Source organism: Nilaparvata lugens, unplaced genomic scaffold, assembly GCF_014356525.2.
Source record: "Nilaparvata lugens isolate BPH unplaced genomic scaffold, ASM1435652v1 scaffold4733, whole genome shotgun sequence".
NCBI classification, from domain to species: Eukaryota; Metazoa; Arthropoda; class Insecta; order Hemiptera; family Delphacidae; genus Nilaparvata; species Nilaparvata lugens.
This window is the reverse complement of record NW_024090782.1, coordinates 1-12,610: the sequence shown is the minus strand read 5'-3', so window position 1 is coordinate 12,610 and position 12,610 is coordinate 1. Positions and strand designations below refer to the sequence as shown.

Below are 12,610 nucleotides of genomic sequence, written 5' to 3'. Positions count from 1 at the left end.
GACCTCTACTCTTGTGCAGGTTTCCACGTTTTGAGCACCTCTAGTTCAGGAGTTATAATTGATTTTTTGATTTACCATATAGTACATGGACATACTATGAGTGGAATTACTTGAGAACTGTGATGGCTCAAAACGTCAATTTCTGCTGAGAGTAGCTCCTCATAGACCTCTACTTTTGTGCAGGTTTCACGTTTTGAGCACCTCTAGTTCAGGAGTTATAATTGATTTTTTGATTTACCATATAGTACATGGACATACTATGAGTGGAATTACTTGAGAACTGTGATGGCTCAAAACGTCAATTTTGCTGAGAGTAGCTTCTCATAGACCTCTACTTTTGTGCAGGGTTTCACGTTTTGAGCACCTCTGGTTCAGGAGTTATAATTGATTTTTTGATTCATCATATAGTACATGGGACATACTATGAGTGGGAATTACTTGAGAACTGTGATGGCTCAAAACGTCAATTTCTGCTGAGAGTAGCTTCTCATAGACCTCTACTTTTGTGCAGGTTTCCACGTTTTGAGCACCTCTAGTTCAGGAGTTATTATTGATTTTTTGATTCACCATATAGTACATGGGACATACTATGAGTGGGAATTACTTGAGAACTGTGATGGCTCAAAACGTCAATTTCTGCTGAGAGTAGCTCCTCATAGACCTCTACTTTTGTGCAGGTTTCCACGTTTTGAGCACCTCTGGTTCAGGAGTTATAATTGATTTTTTGATTCATCATATAGTACATGGGACATACTATGAGTGGGAATACTTTTACTTGAAAACTGTGATGGCTCAAAACGTCATTTCTGCTGAGAGTAGCTCCTCATGGACCTCTACTTTTGTGCAGGTTTCACGTTTTGAGCACCTCTGGTTCAGGAGTTATATTGATTTTTTGATTTACCATATGGTACATGGGACATACTATGAGTGGGAATTACTGAGAACTGTGATGGCTCAAAACGTCAATCTCTGCTGAGAGTAGCTCATCATAGACCTCTACTTTTGTGCAGGTTTCCACGTTTTGAGCACCTCTGGTTCAGGAGTTATAATTGATTTTTTGATTTACCATATAGTACATGGTACATACTATGAGTGGGAATTACTTGAGAACTGTGATGGCTCAAAACGTCAATTTCTGCTGAGAGTAGCTTCTGATAGACCTCTACTTTTGTGCAGGTTTCCACGTTTTGAGCACCTCTAGTTCAGGAGTTATAATTGATTTTTTGATTTACCATATAGTACATGGTACATACTATGAGTGGGAATTACTTGAGAACTGTGATGGCTCAAAACGTCAATTCCTGCTGAGAGTAGCTCCTCATGGACCTCTACTTTTGTGCAGGTTTCCACGTTTTGAGCACCTCTGGTTCAGGAGTTATAATTGATTTTTTGATTCACCATATAGTACATGGGACATACTATGAGTGGGAATTACTTGAGAACTGTGATGGCTCAAAACGTCAATTCTCATAGACCTCTACTTTTGTGCAGGTTCCACGTTTTGAGCACCTCTGGTTCAGGAGTTATAATTGATTTTTTGATTTACCATATGGTACATGGGACATACTATGAGTGGGAATTACTTGAGAACTGTGATGGCTCAAAACGTCAATTTCTGCTGAGAGTAGCTCCTCATAGACCTCTACTTTTGTGCAGGTTTCCACGTTTTGAGCACCTCTGTTCAGGAGTTATAATTGATTTTTTGATTCACCATATAGTACATGGGACATACTATGAGTGGGAATTACTTGAGAACTGTGATGGCTCAAAACGTCAATTTCTGCTGAGAGTAGCTCCTCATAGACCTCTACTTTTGTGCAGGTTTCACGTTTTGAGCACCTCTGTTCAGGAGTTATAATTGATTTTTTGATTCACCATATAGTACATGGTACATACTATGAGTGGGAATTACTTGAAAACTGTGATGGCTCAAAACGTCATTTCTGCTGAGAGTAGCTCCTCATGGACCTCTACTTTTGTGCAGGTTCCACGTTTTGAGCACTCTAGTTCAGGAGTTATAATTGATTTTTTGATTCATCATATAGTACATGGGACATACTATGAGTGGGAATTACTGAGAACTGTGATGGCTCAAAACGTCAATTTCTGCTGAGAGTAGCTCTCATAGACCTCTACTTTTGTGCAGGTTTCCACGTTTTGAGCACCTCTAGTTCAGGAGTTATAATTGATTTTTTGATTTACCATATAGTACATGGTACATACTATGAGTGGGAATTACTTGAGAACTGTGATGGCTCAAAACGTCAATCTCTGCTGAGAGTAGCTCATCATAGACCTCTACTTTTGTGCAGGTTTCCACGTTTTGAGCACCTCTAGTTCAGGAGTTATTTCTAGTTCAGGAGTTATAATTGATTTTTTGATTCACCATATAGTACATGGGACATACTATGAGTGGGAATTACTTGAGAACTGTGATGGCTCAAAACGTCAATTTCTGCTGAGAGTAGCTCCTCATAGACCTCTACTTTTGTGCAGGTTTCCACGTTTTGAGCACCTCTGGTTCAGGAGTTATAATTGATTTTTTGATTTACCATATAGTACATGGTACATACTATGAGTGGGAATTACTTGAGAACTGTGATGGCTCAAAACGTCAATTCTGCTGAGAGTAGCTTCTCATAGACCTCTACTTTTGTGCAGGTTTCCACGTTTTGAGCACCTCTGGTTCAGGAGTTTAATTGATTTTTTGATTTACCATATAGTACATGGACATACTATGAGTGGGAATTACTTGAGAACTGTGATGGCTCAAAACGTCAATTTTGCTGAGAGTAGCTCACGTTTTGAGCACCTCTGGTTCAGGAATTATAATTGATTTTTTGATTTACCATATAGTGCATGGGACATAATATGAGTGGGAATTACTTGAGAACTGTGATGCTCAAAACGTCAATCTCTGCTGAGAGTAGCTTCTCATAGACCTCTACTGTTGTGCAGGTTTCACGTTTTGAGCACCTCTGGTTCAGGAGTTATAATTGATTTTTTGATTCACCATATAGTACATGGGACATACTATGAGTAGGAATTACTTGAGAACTGTGATGGCTCAAAACGTCAATTTCTGCTGAGAGTAGCTCCTCATAGACCTCTACTGTTGTGCAGGTTTCCACGTTTTGAGCACCTCTAGTTCAGGAGTTATAATTGATTTTTTGATTTACGTTTTGAGCACCTCTGGTTCAGGAGTTATAATTGATTTTTTGATCTATCATATAGTACATGATACATACTATGAGTGGTAATTACTTGAGAACTGTGATGGCTCAAAACGTCAATCTCTGCTGAGAGTAGCTCATCATAGACCTCTACTTTTGTGCAGGTTTCCACGTTTTGAGCACCTCTAGTTCAGGAGTTATAATTGATTTTTTGATTTACCATATAGTACATGGGACATACTATGAGTGGGAATTACTTGAGAACTGTGATGGCTCAAAACGTCAATTTCTGCTGAGAGTAGCTCCTCATAGACCTCTACTTTTGTGCAGGTTTCCACGTTTTGAGCACTCTAGTTCAGGAGTTATAATTGATTTTTTGATTTACCATATGGTACATGGGACATACTATGAGTGGGAATTACTTGAGAACTGTGATGACTCAAAACGTCAATTTCTGCTGAGAGTAGCTCCTCATAGACCTCTACTGTTGTGCAGGTTTCCACGTTTTGAGCACCTCTAGTTCAGGAGTTATAATTGATTTTTTGATTTACCATATAGTACATGGGACATACTATGAGTGGGAATTACTTGAGAACTGTGATGGCTCAAAACGTCAATTCCTGCTGAGAGTAGCTCCTTATAGACCTCTACTTTTGTGCAGGGTTCTACGTTTTGAGCACCTCTGGTTCAGGAGTTATAATTGATTTTTTGATTCACCATATAGTACATGGACATACTATGAGTGGAATTACTTGAGAACTGTGATGGCTCAAAACGTCATTTCTGCTGAGAGTAGCTCATCATAGACCTCTACTTTTGTGCAGGTTTCACGTTTTGAGCACCTCTGTTCAGGAGTTATAATTGATTTTTTGATCTACCATATAGTACATGGACATACTATGAGTGGGATTACTTGAGAACTGTGATGGCTCAAAACGTCATTTCTGCTGAGAGTAGCTCCTCATAGACCTCTACTTTTGTGCAGGTTTCTTACGTTTTGAGCACCTCTAGTTCAGGAGTTATTATTGATTTTTTGATTCATCATATAGTAAGTGGTACATACCACGGTAGTTAGAAGAAGACGGTAAGGGTCACGCGCATGTAGCTCTGAGCTCTGACGTCATAGCCACCGAGGCTACCTACTCTACTGACTACTTTAAGCCGGTATTTGTATGCACGCTGTTGCTAAACAGATTACAATTCATTTGCTAATCGTTTTGAGATTTGAATTTTCGCCTCTCTATCATCAAAATGTCAGTTGGGATATTTCAAGTAATAATTCTTGTATATTGGACCTGGAAATACGGCACATTTGATAGAATAATTCGAAACCCATTAGTAGGCTACTGTAGGCTACTGCTGTTATAGTATTAATATTCGGGCTAAATAATGTTAAATAATGAATACTGTATTAACATATCTGAATGAGAATATACAGTGTGTGTATTGGAGTCTCGTAAATAACTGCAATAATCATTAAAACTACACATATTGTAAGTGTATATTGTGTGTATTGCACATCTATGATACAATGTTAAAAGCATTATACATCGAAGTTATTGAATACAGTGGAATTTCCTTACTACCTATCAATTCAGATGTTTTTTTAAATTCTAGTGCCACAAACTATCACAAGAAATATTTGCCAGTTACAAAGAACAAATTACAGTATCACAATCATGCAAAAAATTGAAAATTCGTGCATTATAAGTGAATTGCTTGAAATGGAAATTACCTGTCTCCTTGGAATATTTTTAGGATGCGATTTTCTTCATCTTCTTGCTCATCTTGCGTCTGTTATCCACTGCTTGATTGGATGCTGCTCTTTTCTTGTTCTTCTTATTTAACTCTTTCATCCTTATAAAAGAGCGCGTTCTCACAAAACATTCGATGGCAAAGTCGTCGATATTGTCAAATTTTTCTTTTATAACGTTGATGAGTGTTGACATTACGTTCGAACATTTTTGAAGTTTTTCTCCATGAAACTTTTCAAATTCTTTTTCGAATTGAATTGTTATTTTTAGCCACTCATCTGATGGATTAATTAGGCCACCTCTAGATAGAAAAGAAAGCCAATCACAATTTTTTGAAGCATTTTGTCCGGATCGTTCACCATAATTGAATGTTGTAGAAATACCTTTTTTAAAAACACGATAAGCTATGTAGCCCGATAACACTTTCAGCAAGTCCAAATTCTCTACAATATCTTCTTCCTGGCTCTGCTCACTTAGTTCCTCCATTGCTTTGCCAAATACTGAGTCAAGTTCCTTATCATCCATGTCATCCATACATGAATCTTCTTCAGAATGCGGAGGTATGACACAATCTACTTTTGTCAGAACATCAACACTAAGAGTCTCACATGGTTCGGAAGTGCAATTTCCAGTCTTTAATATTGCAGATGCACTTTTAGAAAATAGAAGAGATTTCATTCTCTGACTCACTGTTGTTGGTAAAGGGTGGTCGTAGAATCTGCCTATACCTCTAATCTGAGAGAAAAAAGATTCTAAAACGTCCTGATTGCATCGAGATGTTAACAAATATTGGTACCCTTCAAGCTGCATTTCATTGAACAATCCCTGTGTACTCCGAATAGAAATCATGCATCCAACTTGAAATGGTAACAAATTCTTTTTCCCTATTACTCGAGCAGAAGAGCACAGGTCGTGCAGCTTATTTAAAACCGAATTTTGCAATTCTAAACTGGTACCATAGCCACTTTTCAATTTGTTGTTGGGGTGATGTGGAATTCTTGAGTTCAACACATCAAACCCATCATTCACGGTTGTTAAAAAATCTACAACATGATCATTGCCAGGTAAAATGTATGAAATAGCCTTGGCAACAGTTCTGGAAAGAAGTTCAGCTGCTTTCCTCACATTCTGTCTTTCACTTCCTGTTAAAAGTAAATGTCCCTCTGTTATTTTATACGCATATTTTAAGTCTGTAGTGTTCTGTTGTTTAATCAGGTCAAATAAAATATCTTTGGTCACCATTATTCCACCTGGCAGTTCAAACCCTTGGTCCAAGAGATGGTTACGTATCAATTTAAGCACATGAGGAACATCCGAAAAAGCCCAAATAGCACGATCATCACAACAGGGATTATCAACTGAGGGTTTTGTTTGTGATATTCCCAAGTCAGATACAAGCTTACGATTAGACCCACCCATATCGCTTACAAATCCTCTACACCTAAATCCACTTTCCTCTACAAGTCTTATTGCTTGGAAAAATATATCGACTGTTATAGCTTGATCAAACTGATAAAAAATCGGTTGTTTCCATTTTCCTGCTACACTCCGTATTATTATCACTTGTACATTTACATGAGGACCTCTAAAAACATCCATTATGCTGTCATAACAAATTTCCGATCGTACCTTCATTTCATCGAAGCTCATAATCACATCTTTCTCGAATTCATTTGTTATAATGCTAGCTTGACCCCTGAGTAGAGAAAAACTAACTTCCAAAAACCCAGGTGGAGTAGAGAACTGAGATAAACGTCTATAAATAGTCTTTTCACTTGGAAGAGGATATTTTAGAATCTCTCTTATGTAGTCCAAACCTTTTTTTGAAATACATCTTATAGTCACAGCCTTTGCCACATCATCTGATGACCAATTAGTGCATTTTCCTTTTGAGATCATCTGTTGCTGACAATTTGAAAAAATGCGTTCATAGTTCTTCAGTTTGTTTTCTAATATTAAAATTGAATTATTGGCTCTTTCCACTTCATCCTCCAGCATTACATTAATTTCCTTAAGCTTCTTATTCTCAATAAGCAAAGCTTTGTAATTAGCAATGTCAATAACATCAGCGTCTACATTATCTTCATTATTTACAATATCTACATTACTTACACTATCTACATAACTTACAATATCTTCATTACTTACAATATCTACATTATCTGCATTATTGTTAAAATCATCCAACAATGTCTGCACAATTTTTCTATTTTCCCGGCCTATTAATCGACAGCTACGCTCAGATTCAGTCTTTTTTATTTTAAAACTTGGTAAACTTGGAATTTTGACTGTTGGAATCGCAGCCTTTTTTAAAATATTTTTCTTAGGGAGTTTTAGTAATTCGGATTTCAAGTCACGCTCGAAATCATCTGATACGAAATGTTGGGAGCATATGACTGCCGTTTTCCCATTAAAATCATCCTTCCTTCTACAAGAATGCACCCATTGTTTATACAAGTCATCCTGTTTTGGAAATTTGTGAAATGATATGTTAAGCAGCTTGGCTTTGTCCGAATGATTTGAACAGCCAGCTATCGCGCAACACGGCATATCGCACTACACAGTCATCGAGTGACAAAGTATTTAAAAGTGTAGAAAGCCGGAGTTTAAAACACAAATCCGCATGAGTTAATCGAAGAAGATCCAAAAACGAAGAGCTACACACATCATTATCAAAACGATGAACTACACTTTTAAACAACACTTTTTCCGAATTCTATTCCATGTTGCAAATATCGACTATGTTTAAATACACTTGCATAGTGCAAAAACACAACTGCAGGCATAGTCGCATAGTGCATATCCATACCCAGGGCTCGGTGTCTCGGTGGCGCTGACATCAGAGAACCGGTTTGCCACTGCGCATCCTATTCGTGACTCCTACCGTCTTCTTCAATATACCGTGGTACATACTATGAGTGGGAATTACTTGAGAACTGTGATGGCTCAAAACGTCAATTCCTGCTGAGAGTAGCTCCTCATAGACCTCTACTTTTGTGCAGGTTTCCACGTTTTGAGCACCTCTGGTTCAGGAGTTATAATTGATTTTTTGATTCACCATATAGTACATGGGACATACTATGAGTAGGAATTACTTGAGAACTGTGATGGCTCAAAACGTCAATTTCTGCTGAGAGTAGCTCTCATAGACCTCTACTTTTGTGCAGGTTTCACGTTTTGAGCACCTCTGTTCAGGAGTTATAATTGATTTTTTGATTCATCATATAGTACATGGGACATACTATGAGTGGAATTACTTGAGAACTGTGATGGCTCAAAACGTCAATTTCTGCTGAGAGTAGCTCTCATAGACCTCTACTTTTGTGCAGGTTTCACGTTTTGAGCACCTCTAGTTCAGGAGTTATAATTGATTTTTTGATTACCATATAGTACATGGGACATACTATGAGTGGGAATTACTTGAAAACTGTGATGGCTCAAAACGTCAATTTCTGCTGAGAGTAGCTTCTCATAGACCTCTACTTTTGTGCAGGTTTCACGTTTTGAGCACCTCTAGTTCAGGAGTTATTATTTATTTTTTGATTTACCATATAGTACATGGGACATACTATGAGTGGGAATTACTTGAAAACTGTGATGGCTCAAAACGTCAATTTCTGCTGAGAGTAGCTCCTCATAGACCTCTACTTTTGTGCAGGTTTCCACGTTTTGAGCACCTCTAGTTCAGGAGTTATAATTGATTTTTTGATTTACCATATGGTACATGGGACATACTATGAGTGGGAATTACTTGAGAACTGTGATGGCTCAAAACGTCAATTTCTGCTGAGAGTAGCTTCTCATAGACCTCTACTTTTGTGCAGGTTTCCACGTTTTGAGCACCTCTGGTTCAGGAGTTATAATTGATTTTTTGATTTACCATATAGTACATGGGACATACTATGAGTGGGAATTACTTGAGAACTGTGATGGCTCAAAACGTCAATTCCTGCTGAGAGTAGCTCCTCATAGACCTCTACTTTTGTGCAGGTTCCCACGTTTTGAGCACCTCTGGTTCAGGAATTATAATTGATTTTTTGATTCATCATATAGTACATGGGACATACTATGAGTAGGAATTACTTGAGAACTGTGATGGCTCAAAACGTCAATTTCTGCTGAGAGTAGCTTCTTATAGACCTCTACTGTTGTGCAGGTTTTCACGTTTTGAGCACCTCTAGTTCAGGAGTTATAATTGATTTTTTGATTTACCATATAGTACATGGGACATAATATGAGTGGGAATTACTTGAGAACTGTGATGGCTCAAAACGTCAATTTCTGCCGAGAGTAGCTTCTCATAGACCTCTACTTTTGTGCAGGGTTTCACGTTTTGAGCACCTCTGGTTCAGGAGTTATAATTGATTTTTTGATCTATCATATAGTACATGATACATACTATGAGTGGAATTACTTGAGAACTGTGATGGCTCAAAACGTCAATTTCTGCTGAGAGTAGCTTCTTATGGACCTCTACTGTTGTGCAGGTTTTCACGTTTTGAGCACCTCTAGTTCAGGAGTTATAATTGATTTTTTGATTTACCATATAGTACATGGGACATAATATGAGTGGGAATTACTTGAGAACTGTGATTGCTCAAAACGTCAATTTTCGCCGAGAGTAGCTTCTCATAGACCTCTACTTTTGTGCAGGGTTTTACGTTTTGAGCACCTCTGGTTCAGGAGTTATAATTGATTTTTTGATCTATCATATAGTACATGATACATACTATGAGTGGTAATTACTTGAGAACTGTGATGGCTCAAAACGTCAATCTCTGCTGAGAGTAGCTGATCATAGACCTCTACTTTTGTGCAGGTTCCACGTTTTGAGCACCTCTAGTTCAGGAGTTATTATTGATTTTTTGATTTACCATATAGTACATGGGACATACTATGAGTGGGAATTACTGAGAACTGTGATGGCTCAAAACGTCAATTCTGCTGAGAGTAGCTCCTCATAGACCTCTACTTTTGTGCAGGTTTCCACTTTTGAGCACCTCTAGTTCAGGAGTTATAATTGATTTTTTGATTTACCATATGGTACATGGGACATACTATGAGTGGGAATTACTTGAGAACTGTGATGACTCAAAACGTCAATTCTGCTGAGAGTAGCTTCTCATAGACCTCTACTGTTGTGCAGGTTTCCACTTTTGAGCACCTCTAGTTCAGGAGTTATAATTGATTTTTTGATTCACCATATAGTACATGGACATACTATGAGTGGGATTACTTGAGAACTGTGATGGCTCAAAACGTCATTTCTGCTGAGAGTAGCTCATCATAGACCTCTACTTTTGTGCAGGTTTCACGTTTTGAGCACCTCTGTTCAGGAGTTATAATTGATTTTTTGATCTACCATATAGTACATGGTACATACTATGAGTGGGAATTACTGAGAACTGTGATGGCTCAAAACGTCAATTTTGCTGAGAGTAGCTCATCATAGACCTCTACTTTTGTGCAGGTTTCACGTTTTGAGCACCTCTGTTCAGGAGTTATAATTGATTTTTTGATTCATCATATAGTACATGGGACATACTATGAGTGGGAATTACTTGAGAACTGTGATGCTCAAAACGTCAATTTTGCTGAGAGTAGCTCATCATAGACCTCTACTTTTGTGCAGGTTCCACGTTTTGAGCACTCTAGTTCAGGAGTTATAATTGATTTTTTGATCTACCATATAGTACATGGACATACTATGAGTGGAATTACTTGAGAACTGTGATGCTCAAAACGTCAATTTTGCTGAGAGTAGCTCTTCAGGAGTTATAATTGATTTTTTGATTTACCATATGGTACATGGGACATACTATGAGTGGGAATTACTTGAGAACTGTGATGGCTCAAAACGTCAATTTCTGCTGAGAGTAGCTCCTCATAGACCTCTACTTTTGTGCAGTTTCCACGTTTTGAGCACCTCTAGTTCAGGAGTTATAATTGATTTTTTGATTTACCATATAGTACATGGGACATACTATGAGTGGGAATACTTGAGAACTGTGATGACTCAAAACGTCAATTCTGCTGAGAGTAGCTCTCATAGACCTCTACTTTTGTGCAGGTTTCACGTTTTGAGCACCTCTGTTCAGGAGTTATAATTGATTTTTTGATTACCATATAGTACATGGACATACTATGAGTGGGAATTACTTGAAACTGTGATGGCTCAAAACGTCATTTCTGCTGAGAGTAGCTTCTCATAGACCTCTACTTTTGTGCAGGTTCCACGTTTTGAGCACTCTAGTTCAGGAGTTATTATTGATTTTTTGATTTACCATATGGTACATGGGACATACTATGAGTGGGAATTACTTGAAAACTGTGATGGCTCAAAACGTCAATTTCTGCTGAGAGTAGCTCCTCATAGACTTCTACTTTTGTGCAGGTTTCGACTTTTTGAGCACCTCTAGTTCAGGAGTTATAATTGATTTTTTGATTTACCATATGGTACATGGGACATACTATGAGTGGGAATTACTTGAGAACTGTGATGGCTCAAAACGTCAATTTCTGCTGAGAGTAGCTCTCATAGACCTCTACTTTTGTGCAGGTTTCCACGTTTTGAGCACTCTAGTTCAGGAGTTATTATTGATTTTTTGATTCACCATATAGTACATGGGGAGCACCTCTGGTTCAGGAGTTATAATTGATTTTTTGATCTACCATATAGTACATGGTACATACTATGAGTGGGAATTACTTGAGAACTGTGATGGCTCAAAACGTCAATTTCTGCTGAGAGTAGCTTCTCATAGACCTCTACTTTTGTGCAGGTTCCACGTTTTGAGCACCTCTAGTTCAGGAGTTATATTGATTTTTTGATTTACCATATAGTACATGGGACATACTATGAGTGGGAATTACTTGAGAACTGTGATGGCTCAAAACGTCAATTCTGCTGAGAGTAGCTCCTCATAGACCTCTACTTTTGTGCAGGTTTCCACGTTTTGAGCACCTCTAGTTCAGGAGTTATATTGATTTTTTGATTTACCATATAGTACATGGGACATACTATGAGTGGGAATTACTTGAGAACTGTGATGGCTCAAAACGTCAATTTCTGCTGAGAGTAGCTCTCATAGACCTCTACTTTTGTGCAGGTTTCCACGTTTTGAGCACCTCTAGTTCAGGAGTTATATTGATTTTTTGATTACCATATAGTACATGGACATACTATGAGTGGGAATTACTTGAGAACTGTGATGGCTCAAAACGTCAATTTTGCTGAGAGTAGCTCCTCATAGACCTCTACTTTTGTGCAGGTTTCCACGTTTTGAGCACCTCTAGTTCAGGAGTTATATTGATTTTTTGATTCACCATATAGTACATGGGACATACTATGAGTAGGAATTACTTGAGAACTGTGATGGCTCAAAACGTCAATTTCTGCTGAGAGTAGCTCCTCATAGACCTCTACTGTTGTGCAGGTTTCCACGTTTTGAGCACCTCTAGTTCAGGAGTTATAATTGATTTTTTGATTTACCATATAGTACATGGGACATACTATGAGTGGGAATTACTTGAGAACTGTGATGGCTCAAAACGTCAATTTCTGCTGAGAGTAGCTCTCATAGACCTCTACTTTTGTGCAGGTTTCCACGTTTTGAGCACCTCTGTTCAGGAGTTATAATTGATTTTTTGATCTACCATATAGTACATGGGACATACTATGAG

The 12,610-nt window shown here is 38.0% G+C and overlaps 1 protein-coding gene across 1 annotated transcript; it reads right to left on the bottom strand.

The window, feature by feature from the left end:
- Positions 1-4,230: 4,230 nt before the first annotated feature.
- Positions 4,231-7,836, bottom strand: LOC120355776 (transposable element P transposase). Its single transcript, XM_039444464.1, has one exon. It carries the CDS (start codon positions 7,475-7,477, stop codon positions 4,928-4,930), a length of 2,550 nt encoding a protein of 849 aa, XP_039300398.1. The 5' UTR covers positions 7,478-7,836; the 3' UTR covers positions 4,231-4,927.
- Positions 7,837-12,610: the final 4,774 nt, after the last annotated feature.